Source organism: Nelumbo nucifera, chromosome 1, assembly GCF_055504915.1.
Source record: "Nelumbo nucifera cultivar China Antique chromosome 1, China Antique-T2T, whole genome shotgun sequence".
Classification (NCBI taxonomy): Eukaryota; Viridiplantae; Streptophyta; class Magnoliopsida; order Proteales; family Nelumbonaceae; genus Nelumbo; species Nelumbo nucifera.
This window is the reverse complement of record NC_142649.1, coordinates 170,511,217-170,532,507: the sequence shown is the minus strand read 5'-3', so window position 1 is coordinate 170,532,507 and position 21,291 is coordinate 170,511,217. Positions and strand designations below refer to the sequence as shown.

Below are 21,291 nucleotides of genomic sequence, written 5' to 3'. Positions count from 1 at the left end.
AGGCTTTTAACAACTAGAGGTACACCACTAAGCCACACCCATTTGCTTACTATAGGTTTATGCATTTTTATTTTTAAGTAAATTTTCTCTTTTTTTAGTGTATGCTTATCAATAAATGTTAGAATTAATTATTAAAATTTATGTATTAATAAATATTAAGATAAACTATACTAATTATTTTAAAACTAATGTATATCAATATACATTTTATTTTTTATTTTTTTTGTTTTTTCACATTTTAGTTATTCCCTCATTTGTCAATAGTTACTAAGTGCGTCCTGATACCTCGAATTTTATATAGACCATTAAATTACAGTTTTTTACTTTTAAATAACTTATTTACAATCATATAAAACTTGTAATTGTCGTTATAATTATTTCTATTTATTTAAAGTTAATCAAAATTTCATTTAAAAATAATAATAGCTATTAAAATTACTACAAATGATTAATAAAATTAAATTTATTAAAAAATATTTATTCATATTAAATGAATAATTATTACTACAAATGATTAAATGAAAAATACAATTATTAAAATTTTAAATATTAACAATAACTTTCAATACTTTTCAAATCTGTTTGGTTCGTAGTTGGAGCCAGAATGGTCAATTCCCATGGTATATTTGGTTTAAACAAGAATGGGAATGGAAATTAGAATCGGCAGGATAGGATTTCATTCTCAATGAAGGGGCAGGGAATGGCCTCCCTCAAATGGGGGAATGCCATTCCAGTCGAAATGGGAATGGGATACCAATTCCACCCAACCATACAGTTGAAATCGGATTAGCCCATTCCTATTCCGATTCTAGACCCATAGTCCCGCAAACCAAATTGGGCCTTAGTTAATTAATCAACAATAAATTTTGATTATTAGTTTACTAATTAATTAATAGTAAATAAAATTATTCAATCTTTCAGATTTTTTCGTGCATCGAATAGGTCCCCATTAGTAGCAATATAAAACAAGCGTACTAAGTATTATATTAAATAAAAATCAAATCTCAATTATTATTTAAGTGTGTACTTTGTTCCATAGGCATTTATTAAAACATCGTCATGTCATTACCAAATCAACATTTTTCTTATTATGTTCATCTGTACACATTGATATTTTCATAAAAGTGGATTTTGATTTATATGTACACCAACCATTGGGAGAAACTTCTCCTGATAATTGAATATCTATTCACTTACTGCTAATGTTTATTTAATAAATAAAAGCTATACCAAACAAATTCAGCTATATATGCGTTGTAGTGCAGTTAGGCCATGATACACGCTTAGGAGGCTGTGCTTTCAGCACCGGATTGTTGTCAAAGAAGTTGGCTGGTCGGAGCTCGAAACCGCCGCTTAGCGTCGGCATTACCGGAAAATCCTCCTGGTATGGCACATGATGAAACCCCAACGTGTACCACAACACGATGTCCTTGTTCTCTATCTCTCTATTCCTGAGATGCCAATCAAGTGACCGTGCTTAAATGATTATTTTAAATTTGATTATAATTATCTATTAATGCCAATTGCCAATTTAATTAATTAACTAAAGAAGAAAGATCCCATCATTACCTGGAGCTCCAAACGGATAAACCGTCACCCCCTCGGCTCTGGTCCGCATACAGCCCACCCGCCCACTTCTCGGATTTGTTATACGGAGTAACCCATAATTGGTATTTCGTAAACCCGGCACGGATCTGTGAATAGTCATCATCCGATAGAAGGGGTCCTGCCAGCGACCCGGGAAGAATACGGTAACCCACTTGGTTCCCCACCTTGGTCTTCTCATTTGGGTTAACCACCAGAAACTCGGCCGGCTGCAGACCCAGCTGAACCCGTGCGTCGGATTCAGTTCTTGCCGTCTCGCTGACGACCGTCCAGTAGCTCTTGCGAGGTGAGCTGTTGTCAGTTATCTTCATTGTTTTCAACTTGCCCTGGACGAATGAGTTGTCTTCCCCATCAACATCGAGGTCAAGGTAATAGGTTACGAAGTGATCGTGATATACGCCGACGGTGTTCTCTGCCAACAACGTTCCGTAAACGTTCTCTTTTATCTGGTCTCTGTGAGTGTACGTCACTCCCTTCACTTCTAGTAGACCACTGAGCCCAACCTGCGCACAAACTACACATCAGAAACAGAAACAGAAACAGTGGTGGTTGAATTTGAATAGACAAAGCCCGAAAGAAAACAAGAAAAGCACATACCCCAAATTTGATGGAGCCACTTTGCTTGAACTCCCAGTCGATGATATAGTCATAGTTGCCCACTGTTGAAACCATCCTAACCACTAGGTTCACCTCCGGTCGAACCTCCCTTATCTGCAAATTAAACCTAAATTACTAAACCACCTCATTCAATTCCCATTTCCCAATTATCAAATGACATCGATAAACCACTTACCACTTTCCCTGGGATACCGGCTTCAGTATGTCGCCACATGATATCTCCTGAATACCGCTGGAAGACACAAATAACATTGGATATCTTTATTGGCTGCCCATCTCGGCCGGCGAAATACCCGTCCATGAATTCGGCATGGGCCGGGCAGTCGGTAAAGGGCTCGAGTGAAAGCGAACAGAGGCCGAAACCGAATTCTCCTGCATCAAAGAAGGTCTTGTAGTACCATTCAAATGTTGGATCCATGTATGGCACGAACAACTCGGACACATATCCCTTGTACATCACTCGTCGGAATTTCTGCTTGTCGACGTCGTAGATCGAAGCTAATGATATGATTGGACCCGCTCGGGCGTCGAAACCCAGGTGGAAGACCCAGTTGGCCCACCTGTCAACATTCCACGCTGAATCTCAAAAATATGTAGACAGCCAAACCTTATACACTTGTAAGGAGATCGGCTACGGTCAGGGCAATCGCGTGTTCACACCGTCCCAATAACCTCCCTTGCAGCGGGAATATCTTGGCATGAAATAAGGCACAGGGAAATTATCTAAAATTCATCGTCACTTTTTAAGAATTCTCTTAAATTCCTAATGTCAATAATTATTTTTTCTCACCGTTAATGTCATTGACAGCAGTTGTCTATATCAGCATAAATAACATTTTTATGACCAAACTATTCCTGATTCGCGAGTTCGGGAAATGTGTCATTTACGATTAGATTCTTCCAAACTTCTCTCTATGTGCGTCTATGTGCCAATCTATCTCTCTCAACCAGACCTTTTGGTCTTTCTCTCTCTCTTCACACACAAATCTTCAAAAGGTAGACACCACACCAACTGGCTCCCTCTCTCTTGGTTAAATCGCTCAACAGTAGGTGGATGCCGCACCATCCTCTCTCGCTTAGATCTCGATTCCAGTCGTCACATTATCCTTTTTCACTCATATCTCAGTTCTGGTCGCCACTCCATCCTCTCTCTCGCTCGTTCGCTCAAATCTCGATTCCGGCTACTGCACCATCTTTTCTCGCTCAGATCTCAATTCCGGTCATCTCTCCACCCTCTCTCTCTCTCGCTCAAATATCGGTTTCAGCCACTGCTCCTCTCTCTCTCTCTCTCTCTCTCTTAGATCTTGATTCCGACTCTCGCACCATCTTTTCTGGCTCAAGTCTCGATTTTGTCCGTCTCTCCACCCTCTCTCTCTCTCACTCAGATCTCGATTCCGACTGCTACACCACACTCTCTTGCTCAAATCTTGGTTCTGGCCGTCGCTCCACCTCTCTCTCGCTCAAATCTCAATTCGAGCTGTCACACCATCTTTTCTCGCTCAAATCTTGATTTCGACTGCCACACCACCCTCTCTTGTTCAGATCTTGATTTTAGCCGCCGCCACACCACCATTTTCCCTCTCTCACTTGCTCCTATATTCGGTTTGAAGTTGTGAAGGAACGAAAATTATGATCAGAAGTTCTAGAGATTTCTAATGTTTTGAAATATGTAAATATGTACTATAAATTTTGTTTGCAACTTGAATATGGAATGTAAATCCCCATCTAAGGCTCTGCAAATTTATGCAAAAATATTTGTAATTTTTTATCTAATTCTCTGAAATAGTTTTTTGAAAATATCTTGCAATATTAGTTGGATGCAATGGCTAATTTTTGTTTGATTTTTTTAAAACTTTTATCATTTTATTAGTTTTTCTCTTGTTCTTAGATAGGGGGCGAAGCAACGGCAATGGTTTTTCACATTCTCATATAGTGGAAGAATAAGTGGCAATGGGTTTCACGTTCTCAGACGGTGGAAGAATCAACAACAATAGTTTTCTATTTCTCAGACGGGGAAGAAGCAGCATCAAATGGCAATGGTTTTCTCTTTCTCAAATGATTGAAGAAGCAACGACAATGGTTCTCTTTTATTTCAAACTATTAGGATTTTGGCTTGAAGAATGACGGGGTAATTTTGGGATATTGTTAAATGGGTCGAGCATAAGAAAGGGTAAAATAGTAAATTAGCAATGCCCATTAGCCAAGTTACTGTTATCTTTTCCTAAAGCACATGAGTAGAGTGGCATTCCCAACGCAAGGCTATAAAGACGGTCGAACTCATTTGTAAGTGGGCACAAATGTATTTAAACACTGGCGTGGGAACCTTATCATTGGTTCCAAAGCCTGTTCAGCCATAACTTTGCTCGTTTCTCATACCATCAGTGTATATCCCTCTAATTTGGTCATGATTTTCAAAATCAGATTGGACTGGACAGTTGAACCAGAAAAACCATGAACCAGTTAGGTGATCGGTTTCGGTTTTTCCTAAAATTAGAATTTCTTAAAAAATCATTGATTTTGGTCAACAAACCGTTGATCTGACCGGTTCGAACGGTTTTGACCATTTTTTTTGTCAGAACGAGCCAACCGTTCCCTGACCGATTCGATCTCCGGGTCGATTTTAAAAACCATGAATTTGGTAGTGTTGGTGGGCTAAGGCCCGGCGGAAATGAATAAAATTAGGTTGCGTTTGGAAATGTTTTGCACTGAGTACTCAAAACTTGAATGTATAATTTTCGTTTTTTTTTTCTAGGTCTACTTTTGGATAGTATTTTGCTTTGCTGGCAAGTAGACCCTAACAAAATCAATATTTTTGTTAAAATAGATTTTCCGCTTCAATATTTCTTTTAAAATAATAGTTTACAACACATTTTAATTTTTACGTGCAACAAAATTCAAGCGTCTTATAATTGTTAGTAACTTAGTATAGTTAGGTTTGGCGAGCGTGAAAAGTGAGCATGATAATTCTAGACTTTCTAGTCTATTTATTTGTGTGTAGCATCTCCTTATGGGCCATAACCCAGGAAATTGTCGTCCAACTAGAAGTCTAGGAGTAGAATCCATCCAGATTTACACTTATGGCTAGTCAACTGGTCATTGCCTCTTTGCCTCATTGGGATTATCATATTACAGCCCCTTCCCCGTGAATTGAGAAGGCCCAAGCCCCGAAGCCCACTAGCTAGCCCATTGAAGGCTGAATTGTTCACCATGGCCACCCACTGGCCAAGTTAACAACTAGCCCATTGGAACGGAGGTGGAATTAATGTATTCAAATTTCAAATGGTGGCTGAGCATAGTCAAGATTTGAAAACAGGAACAATTCTGCTGTCTGAGAAAACAATATGTTAGGGGGAAATGGATTTTCAAGGGAAATTCTGGTTTCTATCCGCCAAAGGCAAGGAAAACATCATTTTCCATGGAAACCAATTTCTTGAAATTTGGGTTTTCTGCCCAACCAAACGCACTACACTCTACGGTCTACAGAGCGATAGTGGTGGAATTAAAGTTTAAAAAAATTAATAATTACTGACCTGATAGTATGTCCATCAATCTTGAATCCTGGTCCGTCCGATTGCACGACCGACATGCCGTTATGAGATGGACCAAAGGGCGGCTTCTGCTTCGAGGCTCGGTACTCGGTTCCGTCAGCTTTCGGTACCGGAACTGTGAACCTGTCGTAATAATTGGCTACCTTCATCTCATCAAGATCAACCACAACTGTTATGCCTTCTATAGGTCTCATGTAAAGATTGACTGTTCCGTCCAAGTAAAAACACAGAATCTTCAACAGCCTCTTGCCCTGTTTCCTTTCTCCAAACCACCCAACTGAGAACGTCTGGCACACAACTTCTGATAACTTGAGACCTCTCTTTCTGATTGAAGCTTGAAATGGTGCGTACTTCATCGGCAGCTCATCTGCCTCTGCCTGTTCTTCGAGGGTGAGCAGAGGATAGCCGTATCCGGTGTAGACTCGATCGGAGACAATGGAGTTGGTCGATAAGTCGACTGTGATTTCGTGGCTTTGTTGGTCGATGCGAGCGATGACGAAAGCTCGACGAGGAGGGGTTGTAGTAGTGGTGGTCTGATTTGATAGCCATGAAATCACAGTTGATTTGTCTGGGTCGTCCAACCCAATGTACTGGAAGGTTAGTTTGTGGGTGGAGCTTGGGTTCGATCTTTTGATTATGGCGCTTACGTTGGCGAGTTCGGATGGTGAGAGTGGGTCCAGTGGGTGGTGGTGGTGGTGGGTTGAGGTGGAGGGGGAGGCTACAGAGAAGAGAAAGAAGAATAAGAGAAAGAGTGTGCGGACGATGGAAGCCATAGCCATGGATGATGGATGAAACAACAGCTTTCTGTAAATTAGAGTATATATATATATATATATAGATATAGATAATGAGGTAAGTTAAAAATTAAAACATTGATCAAGGTCATGTGTTGACTGGGTCTGATCGGTTCGGTTGGGAAAAGCCGAACTTAAACCATTTAGGGTTCAGGATTTGGCCTCCTGAAGACTCCGGATCTACTGCTAACTTCATACTAGTCCAGGGAGATGCAGAAATAAGGGGCATTTTTTTTTTTAGATTTTGAGAGGAGAGAAAGTTGGTAAATGGGATTTTGGTTTTTATTGATCAAGAATTCTATATTCTTTTTTTAAATATATGTGGGGATCAAAAAAAAAGTTTATTTTCTTAGGTATTCTTTGGTGGGATAAAAATGCCCTTTTTAATAATGAATTTTTATGACTAAAATAGTCATTGTCTTATTTATATGAGAAATAAGAGAATATGGATAAATACACTTATTAGATTAAGTGTTTCCTAAGAAAAATTTATCTAAATAACTGCATTTACCCAGAAATGTGAACAAGGCCTAAAAGTTTCTTTTTGACAGAAAATAGAAAAAAGAAATTTCATTGAGAAGAACAACACTAAACCCAAAAAAACCACAAAGAAAAAATAATTAGAAGTTTGTGGCCAAATGACAGACAAAAACCAATCAGATAACGGCGTAAAAACAAAGCCTGAAAAAGAGAGACGCCGGTTTGCAGCAGTATGGCCGTATGGGAGGCCTTGTTGTCTTCACTCTAATATTTACAAGCTACCAACAAAAACAAGGTAGGACCCCAACTTTGTCTTATTCAGAAACGCTGCTATCTTTTAAAATTCTAGCTGATGACGATTCCAAGCATGAGTCGGGACCCATATATGCATAGGTTTTGTTAAGATTAATGGGACCTATATATATATATATGATATTCTCAATTAAGGCTCAGTTTAGATGGAGTATAATATAAATATGTAGAGCATAAAATATTTTGTATGTATTTATATTATATAGATTTGTATTTACAGTATTAACACTCCTTCCAAGTTGAGATCATCCATCAGTGCAGGAGAGAGATGCTCCGGCCGGAGGTAAGGACAAAGTAATTTGTTGAGAGAGAGAGAGTACAAGTAAAGTTGAAAACACTCTTTCCTGTGAGGAGAATGAAGGAGCGAGATAGCGAAAACCGCGCAATAGTCTTATGTAATCAGCGACCAACTTGTGAATTCGCCAACAGAATTCCATCGAGCCTGATCAGAGAGAGAGAGAGAATATGACCGGCCGGCTGCTTTGCTAACAACAGACCACTCCCACACTGCCACACACACCTGCTCGATCGAGTCAACTCAAAAGCTCCGTCGACGTTGATCTTGAGCCATTCAAAGGCGCGCGGGAGGGACCCAACGTGGTGGAGTTGATGACCGAAAGTGGCCACAGCCATATGGTTCATGGTGTAATTGAGGGCTATCTAGTTGGCACTTGGCACCACCCATGATGAGATCAGCTCATTAAGGGGGTGTTTGTCAATATTTATGATTTTGTTCTTTTGGCGAAACTAAAATAATTAAGAAAAATTAATATGATTTTATTGATGTAGCAGCCATGGCTATATATATGACAAAAACATCCAAAGTGGGTGTGTTGATAAATATAAGTTAGGATGACAAAAACATCCAAGCTGCTATTTTATTACATCTCATCAACTATGAAGCTTAGCTTAAAAAAGAATAGTTAGTCAAAATATATTTAATTGAAGTTGTCTTCTGCGAAATTGAAAGAAGTTTTCTGGAGGACTGACGTGTGTTTTAACAAAGAGATCTTTCTCATTTTCAAACAAATGGAAAAAAAGGTAACACATGACCAAAACCACTGGTTCAGAAATTGAATTAGAGTCCCACTTTGCGGCCTAGCAGGCATGAAAACGATCCCTATTTATTGACAAATAGCAAGTTGAGTTTTCTAAAGAGGTATTTTCTAACATCGTGATATGGCATGACACCAGCGCTACACAAACATTGTGGATCTCACTAAGTCAACGAGGCGCACTTCAGGACCACTCCAATCACTGTGAAGCTCACACCAACCAATGCCTATATAAAGGCACCCCATTTTTTTAGGCGCTATATGGATAGTATCGGCTGATACATAATGTTTCAGTACACGAAACATATAGAAAGTATCTATAGTGTTCCTTTTCCTATGTATTGGTCTATATCCAATACAGTTCCGAAATCGATACAGCCCATAAGTCCCCTTCTCTCTCATTATTAATTTCATTAAATTATTTTTAGGGTCAAATTACCTCTCATTCATTTTGTATTTATTCCTATATTTAAGTGCAATTTCTCTCATTAATTAGTTAATTACTCTTGTACTTAATGCATAATTTTAAATTTGAATTTCAATTTTAGCGTGTAATTAGAATTCTCTTCTCATTAATTTCATTAATTAATAACCCTTTTTCGCATTAAATTAGTTTTGTTAGTATAACACTACAAACTTAGTAATAACAAGATTTGAACCTTAGCCATTAGGGTTTTAACAACTAGAGGTACACCACCAAGCCACACCCATTTGCTTACTATAGGTTTATGCATTTTTATTTTTAAGTAAATTTTCTCTTTTTCTTAGTGTATGCTTATCAATAAATTTTAGAATTAATTATTAAAATTTATGTATTAATAAATATTAAGATAAACTATACTGATTATTTTAAAACTAATGTATATCAATATACATTTTATTTTATTTTATTTTGTTTTTTCACATTTTAGTTATTCCCTCATTTGTCAATAGTTACTAAGTGCATCATGATATCTCGAATTTTATATAGACCATTAAATTACAGTTTTTTACTTTTAAATAACTTCAATCATATAAAACTTGTAATTTTCGTTATTAATATATTTTTAGGATTTATTTGAGTTTTTTAACATATTTATGCGTATCTTGATTTTCCGTCTGTATCCATACATATCCAAAGCATATATCGATATGTCTCTTAAAATTATCTTTCCGACACACCTTACGTTTCTGATACTTTAAACCTTGGTGGGAACTGCTACACAAAGCCAAGTTCTCACATTTCTTCAACTTCAGAATCCAAATAGCATCAACCAAGGATAATAGCAGTAGCACCTAGATCGAAGGAACCTTCGTAAGGGGGAAAAATCAAAACGACCAACCCGAACAAGCCTCATTAGCCCTAATCACGAGGTTGCCTCTACGGGTCAAGCCCTTTGCAGCTCCCGTGGGAATCGCCCTCGTGGGTCGAGCCTTTCAAGGCTCTCGTGTGGGTTGACGACCTTCAGATAATGGAGTTGCCCCCATAGTTGAGACCCCTGTGGCTCTCGTACCTAGTGTCTCCGAGAGCTAATGTAGTGCAATCGCAACACCAATTTGCAAATGCAACAACATGACAGCCCATCGGCATGTACCATAATTAACATGATCACGAGGTAAAAAGGGTACTCGACGATTCCGGCAGCTCAGAAGACATCTTGTTCCTTGGAGCTTTCGAATAAATGAGATTGTGGAGGGAAGATCTAGCCTAAGTCAATGTGCCCCTAGTTGGTTACGATGGTGGGGCGACCCAAGCTCTTGGCCAAACCAACCTATCTATGAAAGCAGGAACCACATCGAAAAGGACGGGGTTGCAGCACGACTTTCTGGTGTTGGCAACAGCATCACCATACAACACCATTCTAGGCCGACCAAAACTACATGCCCTTAGAGCGGTATTATGAACGAATACTCCGGTTATAACCAAATCCAAAGGATACTATCGACCAAGAGAATACGGCCTTTGTGACTGAAATCGACCTTTATTGTTATAAGCAAGGTTCAAAGTATTGATACGTATCATCTCGTATCAGCTGATATGTATCGTATCGGGAGCTTCCCAATACACCCCTATAGAGGGTGTATCAGGGTTTTGACTAGTTTAGGGGTGGACGGACCGGACCTTAAACCAGCCCCTCTGAACCAAATTTGAAAAGACTAAAAAAACTACCAATACTGCCCGATATGCCTCTACCGGCGTATCGGGCGTATCGATATTTTGAACCTTTGTTACAAGGTCATGCCCTTCGGCTTAAAGAACGTTGGGGTGACCTATCAGCGCCTTGTGAAAAAAAAGTTTTGCCCCTTTGATTGGTGACAAAGTGAAGGTGTACGTAGACAACATGGTCACGAAGAGTAAATCCTATGAAACTCTAATTGTCAACCTAACCGATGTCTTCAACATACTTAAAAAATTTAATCTAAAACTCAACCCGAATAAGTGCATCTTTGATGTCACGTTGGGAAAGTTCATCGGGTACATAGTAAACCAATGAGTATCAAGGCTAATCCAGACAAAATTCAGGCCATCCTAGATATGCGACCTCCTAGAATAATAAAAGAGGTACAAAGGCTAACAGGTCGGATAGCCTCTCTAAACCGGTTTATGTCCAAGTTAGATGGGTGATGTCTTTCGTTCTTCAAGGCCATAAAAAAGAACTAAGACTTCGAGTGAACTAAAGAGTGTCAACTCACATTTGACAAGCTTGATGTACCTTAGTTCGCCACCCTTGCTAACTAGGATGGAACATAGAGACGAGCTAAAACTCTACCTCTCCACGAGTAATGAGGTAGTTCATTCATGAGGTGGACAGAGCAACGACCTATCTACTATGTAAGTAAAGTCCTGTACGCTGCCGAGACTAGATATCACAACATAGAAAAGCTGGTCTTTCCCTTAATATTGGCAGCCTGGAGTTGCGCCTGTACTTTCAGGCCCATACTGTGGTAGTCCTAACAGATTGACCTCTAAGGCAAGTTCTTCAAAAGCCCGAGGTCTCGAGAAAGTTGAAGAAATGGGAAATCAAGCTTAGTGAGTATGACATCTGGTTTGAACCACGCCTAGCGATTAAGGCACAAGTCCTGGGTAACTTGATCATCGAGTGCACGTTCAGCACGTCGACCCCTGAAGTTGTCGAGCCTGTGACCACCTCGAAGGCATCGGCCAGTGTGGCACCCGACCCGGCTTAGGATGAGGAGCCTTGGATCCTCCATGTGGATGGCTCATCCAACCAACATGGAAGCAAAGTTGGATTGATCCTCTATGAAACAGGCAAAGTGAAACAGGAGTACGCTCTCCGATTTGCATTCTGAGCCTCGAACAATGAAGCCAAGTACGAGGCGCTTATAGTTGGGTTGTCCTTGGTAAAGGAGGTCGGTGCAAAACACCTCGTTGTCTGCAACGACTCGTAGTTGGTCATCAACCAAGTGAATGGGGAGTATGAGGCAAGAGAGCCTGCCATGTTGGCCTACCTAGCCAAGGTTAGAGAGCTCCTACCCAACTTCCACTCTTATTACATCCAGAAAATCCCAAGGTTCAAGAACACCGAGGCCGATGCGCTCTCGAAGCTAGGCAGAACAACAGACACCACTAAGAGAACTGTCTACATCGAAGACCTGCCACGACAAGCATCAAAAGAGTGGCAAAAGAGGTCGCTCCTATCATGGCCACAAAGTCGAGTTAGATAGACTCGCTCGTCGACTATCTACACCACGAGACCCTCCCTAAAAATCGTAATGTGGCACGGAGGGTAGAGCAGTAGTCCACTCGCTATATGATCATTGGCAGGCAATTGTACCGCAGGTTGTTCGCACTCCCCTACCTGCGTTGCTTACGTCTAACTGAAGTGGACCAATTGCTACGAGATATCCATGAAGGTCTTTGTGGCAGACACTGTTAGACAGTTTTGTATGCCCTTAGCTTCAATCCGATTTGATGTACTTTTGTTATTTAGTGGAAATAAATAAAGTACATGTTTGATTCATGTTGTTTGGTTTAATTCTGTGTAAGACCCTAAAACTGGACACTTATAGAGACTCGTGTTAGTTTTAAAGATTCACAGCCGTTGGATAAGTCTGGGGAGATTTATCCTGCCAAGCCTGATACTGGTGTGCCACCAAATGTTGGGATGGCCTGTCTCAGCCACCAGGGTAAGACCCCAAGGCACATGCAGTATGGGATTACTTGAATCCTTGAACCGGACCAGATTTCCAGTGTTGCCCTGGACCTTGGAGACAGATGGGCAAAATTGGAAAGTTACACCTGACCCCTAAACCCGATTATGACATTTCACTAGGTGTCGGATCGGGTTGTCTTTGATATGCCAATCAGTGAGATCCTTAGATGAGGATTAAAACCAGGGTATGTTGGGACAGTCTGAGAATTCATCTGAGTGGGTGATCATAGTGACAGGATCAGCCCCTTTGTCGGACAAAGGGTAATGATCGAGAATGCACTCTCTCTGATGGAAACCAAACTGCCGGCAGTTGATTTCAATCATTGGAATTTTGTTTTGCAAAATTAATATATTTATATATATATATATATATGTACGGTTTCAGATTGTTTGCAAATGGTTTTAATTCCCGGGATCCATGTGAGTGGAGAGTGCGGCACTGTTCCTTGCAGCCGAGGGAGAGGTCCTCTCTTGTCGGGCAGTGCTTGATCATTAAAGGCTGAGAGGTTAAGTGTAAGACCATTTAGGGTAGTACCTGATGGGCTAATCTTGCACCTGCCCACAGTCCCTGGGTTTTTATAAGATGGCTTGGCCCAGGGACCACTTAATGTAAGTGTTGGGCCCATAGGGTCCATATGATGGGCTCAGGGGTTTACTGAGTCTTTCAGTGAATTCGGCTGGGCCTTGTATTAAAGGCTGGGCCGAACCCATGTGGCTGGTGTGTAAATCAATGCTTCGGTCCCACGCCATACAAAGAAGCCCAACTGAGCAGTAGATTGGAAACTAGTCAAACACTAAACATCTAATGGGCCAAAAGCCCATTTCGAGCTGGGCTGATATGATCACCCATCTATGGGACGAATCTGAGATTAATGTTAGTAAAAGGATTGGGCATTTAACCTTATCCACTTCAGGAGACCAAATTCAAATTAGATTTGAATCTGGTAACCTCCTGATAAGATCAGGAGTAAACTAACTTAATCTGCAGATAGGATTAAGATAACCCCCTATCCAAATACAGATTTGGATTGGGATAACTCCTAATTAGGAGGTTTCTTAATCAAGAAGAAATGAGAAGAAAAACAAGAGAAAATACATCAGAATTCGAACTAGGGTTTTGGTGAAAGAAAACTCCCTACGAATTGAGATCAGATCTCATTCATACTCCAGAGAGAAGAAAAGCAGTTCAGCCATCTTCGTCCCTGGAGTTCTCCTGCCGCCGCCATTCACTCTTGCAAGATTCGATCTTTGCAACAATAGGAAGTCAAGAAATCAGTTCTTGACATCAGTCTTGCAAGAAAGACTGAAGAAGATTCGGTGTTCAGAGTTCCCAAAGGATTCTTGCGAAGGATCCAGTGTGTAGGACGCACCCTGCTGGTTCCGTTCCATCCACAGCTGTGTCATCTTCAGCAGGAGCGGATCTTGGTTTCTTCTTTGGGTGTGAACACCAACTTTGGGAGATACTGCTTCTCCGGATCAGGTATAATCCTCCCTTTTACCTTTTGGTTCAGATTTGGTTCGATTATGGTTCAAATAAGATCCTTGAATATGGTATTCTAAATTTAGGGAATACGATTCCCAGTTGGAGGAAGGTAGGAAATTTTTGAAATTCGCCCACCCATTCCACAACCTTTTGGTGTCCATTAAATGGATCCTACCATTCCTTCAGGCACTTAGGGGCAGAGCATTAGCCCAACACTATGACAAGGATATTATTGGCCAACAATGAAGGCAAATGCCACCCATCTCGTGCAGAAATATGATAGGTGTCAGCGCTACACCAACATACCCCGGCAACACGTTGCCAACTATAGGTACCTGACTAGTTCGTGGCCATTTGCATGGTGGGGGATTGACATACTTAGTCCCTTTCCACCGGCAACTAGGAAAAGAAGATTTTTTGTCGTTGCGGTAGACTACTTCATCAAGTGGGTAGAGGCTGAGCCGCTAGTCTTTATCACAGCTCAGAACATGCAAAACTTCTTCTAGAGAAATATCATCTACCGCTTCAGACAATGGAAAGCAATTTGAAGACATCAAGTTCAATAATGGTGTGCCAAGATGGGGATTCAACAAAATTTTACCTCGGTAACTCACCCTTAAGCCAATGGGCAAGCCAAAGTGACCAATAGCCATCTTGCGAGGCCTTAAAGCTCGGCTCTCTCAAGCTAAGGGTCTATGGGTGGACGAGCTGCCCAGGGTTCTATGGGCCTACCAAACTACTATCAAGATAAAAACCAATGAGACTCCCTTCAACTTGACGTATGGAACGGAGGCTATCATCCCGATTGAGATCGAAGTGATGAACTTACGGTCTAAGACTTAAGTTCACAACTTGGCCTAGTGGAGCTATGAACTTACCTCGACCTAGTGGAGGAAGTTCGTGACTTAGCCTACATCCGGACCACAACGTACCAATAGCGGGTAGCTCGATACTATAACGCCCAAGTTAAGAGACGCCAATTTCAAGTTGGAGACCTAGTACTTAGGAAAGTTATGGTACCTGAGCCCAACAAAAAAAAGCTGGGTTTGAACAGGGAAGGTCTCTACACCCTACAGAGTCTTAAGGGTTATCGGCAAAGGCACATACAAGCTCGAAACCTTAGAGAGGAGGCAGGTACCCCATGCATGGAACATCAACAATCTGCGAAGATACTTCGTCTAAGGCTCAAGTACAGCCTCAACCTATGTAAAATGCAAACCTCGACTACCAGCTTCAGCGACTAGGATAAAGCCAACCTATGCTATAAGCACCTCAACTATAAAAATTAAAAAGGGGAAGCTAAACCGCTTTCAACTTTAAGGCCCCCTCAAGCCAACCTCGAGACACGTCGACCAATCTATGCAAATCGGCCCCCATCTAACTAGCTCGATAGCGTTTTGACTTTGTCACTACTCTAATTGGCCAATCCGGTTTTTAGCACCACGACCTAAGTGTACTTCGGTTCAAAGGAAGAACAATTCACTTTTAGCACCTCGGTCGACATGCAAATTTGGTCGACTTCTTCACAATCGTCCCCCACCTCGGTTTTAAGCTCTGCATCGACCTTGTCGACTACTCCTTCGAAGATTGGCTTGAGGGATGTTGCGTTGAAGTCTACGAAAGCGGAGCGACCTGAGGAGGCAGTCTCGCATTTTGAAACCCCTCTTAAGGACGGCATGACGAACTCCACTCCTGAGGTGTTCAACCGAATGGCAGAACTCCTTGACAGTTACATCCTTGGTATGGTAGATGTCCTTAGAGTGCCTACTCCGCCTCTCCTCAAGCAGATGAGTTCTCTCCTGTGCCCCGATAATCAAGATGGCGATGTCCTGTGTAATGCTGCATTCAACCCTTAAACTCTTCCAACTTGGAGAGCAAACTGGACCGATGCCTATGAACTGATCAAACTAGTCATTTCGAGCCAAGGACCCACAACAAGCTACTCCCTTCACCAAACCGACCTCGTCTTGGGAGTGGGATTAATTGATCAAGGGTGATTTGGCCCTTCAATGGCATCACAACACGTGGCATGACACCTCAGCGCCATACGAACAACTATGGATCTCACTAAGTCAAGGAGGTGCACCCCAGAACCAGTCCAAGCACCTCATATACAGCTCGAACACCTTGGGAGAGCGGCTAGCAGCACCTTGTCCAAGGCCAACCTATGGTACCTCATCAGTATCGGTCCAAGGGACCTCGGCATGAGGAGTGACCCCCCTCTCGAAGGAATTACTAACCTAACTGAGGTCCAGGTGGTGACCTACGAGGTGTGCTCGCCAACCTCCCCTGTGTGCATCTTATCACTCCCGAGTCCTCTAGAAGTCAGCTCCCGCTCCAATCATTTCAGAGGCAACCAAATAAGGCACAAAAGCCTAGTCCGCATGCAAAACTACCTCCGAGGACTTTGAACCGGTAAGTCACATCCTCCCGGGGATCTCAAATACAGTGCGTAAAGCTCATGCCAACCGACGCCTATGTAAAGGCACCCCCATTTTCTAAGAAAGGTACACGTGATTTAACACTCAAGCTCTCTAGCTCTCTCTTTCTTTCTAGCTCTCAGAAAACTCCAGTTCGCTAACTTAAGCATCGAAGTGCCTACACCAGGTAAAGTAGCCCGAGTACTTTGATATTTTTCTCTTTCCTTACAATTCAATCAAGCAACCTATCTAGTCCAGCGTCTGTACTATTTGCCAGCAAGAAGCATCAGATTACGCACCATCAAGTGTATTTTAAGGGATGATTCTGGCTTTTGATTGGGTTGTTATGAATATGACTATTCAACATCTTTTACATTTTTAATTTCTTTCTTTATTTTAAAAAATATAAAACGGATTTTCATTAAATCCAAATCTAATAAAAAATTGAATCAGATGTAGGATCTTATCTAATGAAATTAGGAATCCAGTTTTCACCAATCGGATTGAACTTGAATGTTGCTCGTTACAGCCAGAAAAGCTCAGATGTAAGATTTTTTTTTTTTTTTTTTTTTTGGGGGGGGGGGGGTAATATGAATAACAAAATTTACATTATGGGGGCTTGTAACTTGCCACGATTCCCATATATAGATCCTCTCCCTCCCTCGATTGAATCTCCTGTAAAATGTAAAATGTTTGTTCATGCCCAACAGCTGACAAAGGCTTTTAGTTTTAGCATCCCATTATCTTGAGATCTTGTTTCAAGCTTCCAAAGAACATGCTATTACACCATCCAAGCAAATGCAAAATCAACTTACAGTTTTGAAGATCGGCACACATCCCCTAAATGAAAATTCTGTTTAAAATATTAGGAATGCAAGTGGGGTGTGCCGAGACTCGAGAGGGGTTTAAGATCAACATAGGCCCAACCCTATATATTGGGCCTAAAGCCTTGCCTTAGTCTGGATCCAGTCCAAAGCCAAGTCCAATTTTTTTAATTCAAGCCTAGCCGGAATTGAAATTTTGCATGTTTCAATTGTGATTGGTCAATCCAATTAATTTAAAGCTTTAAAATATAATTTTTTTACAATTTGCATGTAAGTATGCATGCATGTGTGTTCCAGTCCAAATTAAGTAGGCACAATGTTGTAAGTAGGTTCAATGAACACTGAAAATTTTTTGACACCTGTCATTTAAAATACCCTAACCTATCTTTGGAAAAGTTTAAAAACTACTTGTGACAGTTGTCAAAATTTTTATCAGGTGCTTATTATATTGTGCCTATTAGATCCAATCCCCACTCATCCATCTAAGTGTTTGCATTTCTACCATATTCATTTTTCTTGTATATGTCATTTCTCAATTGCCCAATACTTCTCTCCATATAACATAATTCTGACAACTGTTTTATAAAATTTCCTTTTAGCTAAAGTGATATTCACCTATCATATAACTTGGGATTGAATCATCCAAGTATCCGTTAATTCTGAAAGTGTTATTCTCCTTAATGCTTCTATTATGGATCATCGAGCCAAGATAATGGAAGAGGTCACATTAAATTATATCTTAGTCTCCAATCCTAGTATATCCTGATTTATATTAAAATTATTATTGGGATAAATTTTTTTAACTAACCTTATGGTTTAGTTAATTGACTAACTCTACCCTTATTGTTCAATTATTGTCTTGCACCACCACTATTGTTTTTGACAATTGTCTAAAACCTCCTTTGTCATTAACTTTCCATTGCACTCTATTCACATATAACATCACGTGATTGATATTTATTAAATTCCTAAACTACCCTTCTCCTTCCCATTCATCTTTGTTCCTTTTTCTCCCCTCTTCTCTTCCATCTTCCTTTCCTGCCAATAGGAACCTCTATTAATGGATTCCGAGAAATCAATTGCAAACCATCGCATATCATTCTTTAGACCGCATGTTCTAAAACCGTCTATTCTCCTCACTTTCATAAAAAGGAAGGAGAGGGAGAGAGAGAGAGAGAGAGAGAGAGAGAGATGGTTGTGAATCAGAGAGGTTACCAAAGAATTTCACCCAGAAACCTAGACGATGTGCTATAGGCAAAATCGTCGATCACCGAGTGAGGATAGGGGAAGCCCAAAAAAATAGATTTATTCTTCTCTTTCTATTGTTGCTAGTTGATTTCAGGTAAGAAACATGGAAAAATTGATGATAACGTAACCCTCTTAGCTCTTTATATTTCTCTCCCTCTCTTTCCGTTATGACAATGACAATTGTAAGAAAACAGTAGGGGTGGTGTAAGACAAAGTTAAACAGTAAAGATAGAGTTAGTCAATTAGCTAAACCATAAGGGTAGTTTAAGAAATTTACCCTTATGATTAAGTGTCAAAATTAATATTATTGACTAAAATCAATATTAAAGTTTAAGCTTAAATTTATATTAACTTACATTGTATTTCATAATATCAAATTATGGGGATGTTTGGAACTGTGGCCGTTTTTCAAAAAAACGGTGCCACATTGGATCCACATAGGTGTTTCAACAAACGCCCATGTATCTCATTGTTTGTTCAGCGATTATTGAAAAATCGAGCATGCCTCGAAAATTAGGACTCCGCCGATGCATGAAATGCTAAATTTGGCGTTTCATGCATCGGTGAACCGTTTCCCCCAACGGTTGACTGATGTGTATCCTATGTGGTGCTTACCTATCAGCACATACATAAAAAACGGTGATGAAAATCATCTCACCAAACAGCATAGTATTGCTCACTGCCTACATGGCAGAAGCGTTTTTTTGTAAACAAATGGGTTTTGGAAGCATGAGTGGTTTTCTTGAAAATCAATCCCAAAAAGCGCCCACGTTTCCAAACACCATCTACATTGATGAAATTTGAAAGCAAAAAGAGGGGTTATGCGTTGATTGGGGTGCACTGAATGAAAAGCTTAAAAAGCTTCATCGAGCTTCACCGAAAAGCAGATGTACCGCTCATTAGGCTTTTTGTTAAATTTTCAGATTTTTACCAAACACGGCTTGACCTGATGGTGGTTCGGATTCGATGCAACACCATAAGCCGCTGCTGCGTGAAAGCCCTCTCAAACAGGGGCACCAAAGCAGAAAATATGACAGCTCTAGGAATTGTACCGCGGCATGGTAATGATAAGTATCCTGTACTTGGGGTATTAAGTATCCTAAACTTTCAGAAATAGACACTTAGATACCTAAACTTTAAATCATAAAATTTTAAAAGACCAAAATAACCTTAATTAAAAGTTGGGTTCTTTGGTCTGGGCACCAATGTTGCTCATCATGGAGAGAAGAAACTATTGCCGCCACGAGTAGAAGAAATCGTTGCTGCCGCTTGAGCAAAAATAACTTAACTCAGCAAAAATAGCTAAATCTCATGCACCATTGTTGCTCATCGTGGAAAGAAACTATTGCCGCCTGAGAAGAAATGACAAGAATCCGTCAGAAAGTCAATTATCTCGTCAATCTCCCGGTCACAAGCTTGTTTCAAACGAAAAAAAAACTCTTGGTTCCCCTACTACAGTAATCAATCTTAGGCCGAAATACGACCAAGTAAACTTTATTATCATCCCCCGCATTTTGTTATTTCATTTTCATGTTTTTCCGATTTGATTCCCTTGCATTTTGCTATGGAGTTGTCAGGATCCGAATGGGGGTAGTAAGCGGAACGGGTGATGAAGCTCCCGCTGCACCAATACCCTTGAAACTTTTGATGCTAACCTAATAATCTCGACATCATTTTTTTTCATATTTTCTAGATTCGTTAGTTGCTCAAACAATTAACGTTTGTTGTTGTTTTCTTTTATCTACGAATCAGTTTCTTCCCACTGATTTCATCAGTAGTAGACTTTTAGCTGTAATGGATGCAAACATGAATTTTAATAAAGTATATGTTTTTTCTTTTATCAAAAGTTCACTTGAATGCATATTTAATTCTTTTTTATTGATGTATTTTTACATCTAATTATCAATGTAAATATACATTGATATGTCATTTGTTAATTCATAAATGTAATATTGCCAAAAACAGGCAAAAGTGAACCAGAGTATAAATTTACCCTGAATCGAGATTTACACTCCAATTGGATCATTTTCAAACGCAGCCTTAGTCTAGGATTGTTTCTTTAGTCATAACTGATATAATGTTTGCCATGTTCAAAACAGATGTATGATATTTGCCTCATTGAATGCTGATTTGTTCAATATTTTTATTTTTCACTCTCACACCTGAGAATGAAACCCCTTTTCTATTTTATCTCTATTTTAGTGATTCATTCACTTTTAGTGTAGTTGAGGCCTAAGCGTTACTACCCCACACTATCTGTAATTTACCCCATGATATGTATTGTGTGGAAGATTATCGACTATGGAGCGAGGAGCTATCCATCGGCCATTGCCATTATGGTTAGGGATTATAACAGATAAAAGACAATTTTTGAGTACTAATATCAATAAAAGTAATATTTTTAATAAAATTTCAAAAATAAGTTAATTTTTTAAAAATAATATTAAATAAGGACAAAAACAATGTTCATCTTCTTCTTCTCGCAAACCATTTAACAACACCACTGCCCGCTGCTGCCTCTAATAACCTCTGGCAATGCCTCTACCCACTGCCTCCGCCTCTGCCCACCTCCGGCAACGGCGGAGGCAGAGGCAGCGACAACATTGGTGGATGCCAATGCTGACTCCAAAGTGTAGACAAATTCTCTGCCTTTTTAAGCCAAATTCTCTGCCTTGAAAAACTGGTGGCTCCAAAGTATAGACAAGACCAGAAGGTGCAGATGCTCTTAAAAAACCCCCCATTCCTAAGCC

General features: G+C 40.2%; 1 protein-coding gene across 1 annotated transcript; it reads right to left on the bottom strand.

Moving 5' to 3' along the window:
• Positions 1 to 1,113: 1,113 nt before the first annotated feature.
• On the bottom strand, positions 1,114 to 6,663 carry LOC104596514 (homospermidine oxidase). The gene is made up of 5 exons (XM_010257707.3): positions 5,754 to 6,663; positions 2,399 to 2,783; positions 2,203 to 2,316; positions 1,570 to 2,108; positions 1,114 to 1,451 (listed from the first exon to the last, which is right to left on the bottom strand). Exons 1-5 carry the CDS (start codon positions 6,548 to 6,550, stop codon positions 1,244 to 1,246), a joined length of 2,043 nt encoding a protein of 680 aa, XP_010256009.1. The 5' UTR covers positions 6,551 to 6,663; the 3' UTR covers positions 1,114 to 1,243.
• Between the last annotated feature and the right edge of the window lie 14,628 nt (positions 6,664 to 21,291).

Coding starts and splice junctions, on each gene's coding strand:
- LOC104596514 (XM_010257707.3), bottom strand. CDS start 6,550: ATGGCTATGGCTTCCATCGTCCGCACACTCTTTCTCTTATTCTTCTTT. Junction 2,109..2,202: donor GTGGCTCCATCAAATTTGGG/GTATGTGCTTTT, acceptor GTTTGTGCGCAG/GTTGGGCTCAGTGGTCTACT. Junction 1,452..1,569: donor TTATCCGTTTGGAGCTCCAG/GTAATGATGGGA, acceptor TTGGCATCTCAG/GAATAGAGAGATAGAGAACA.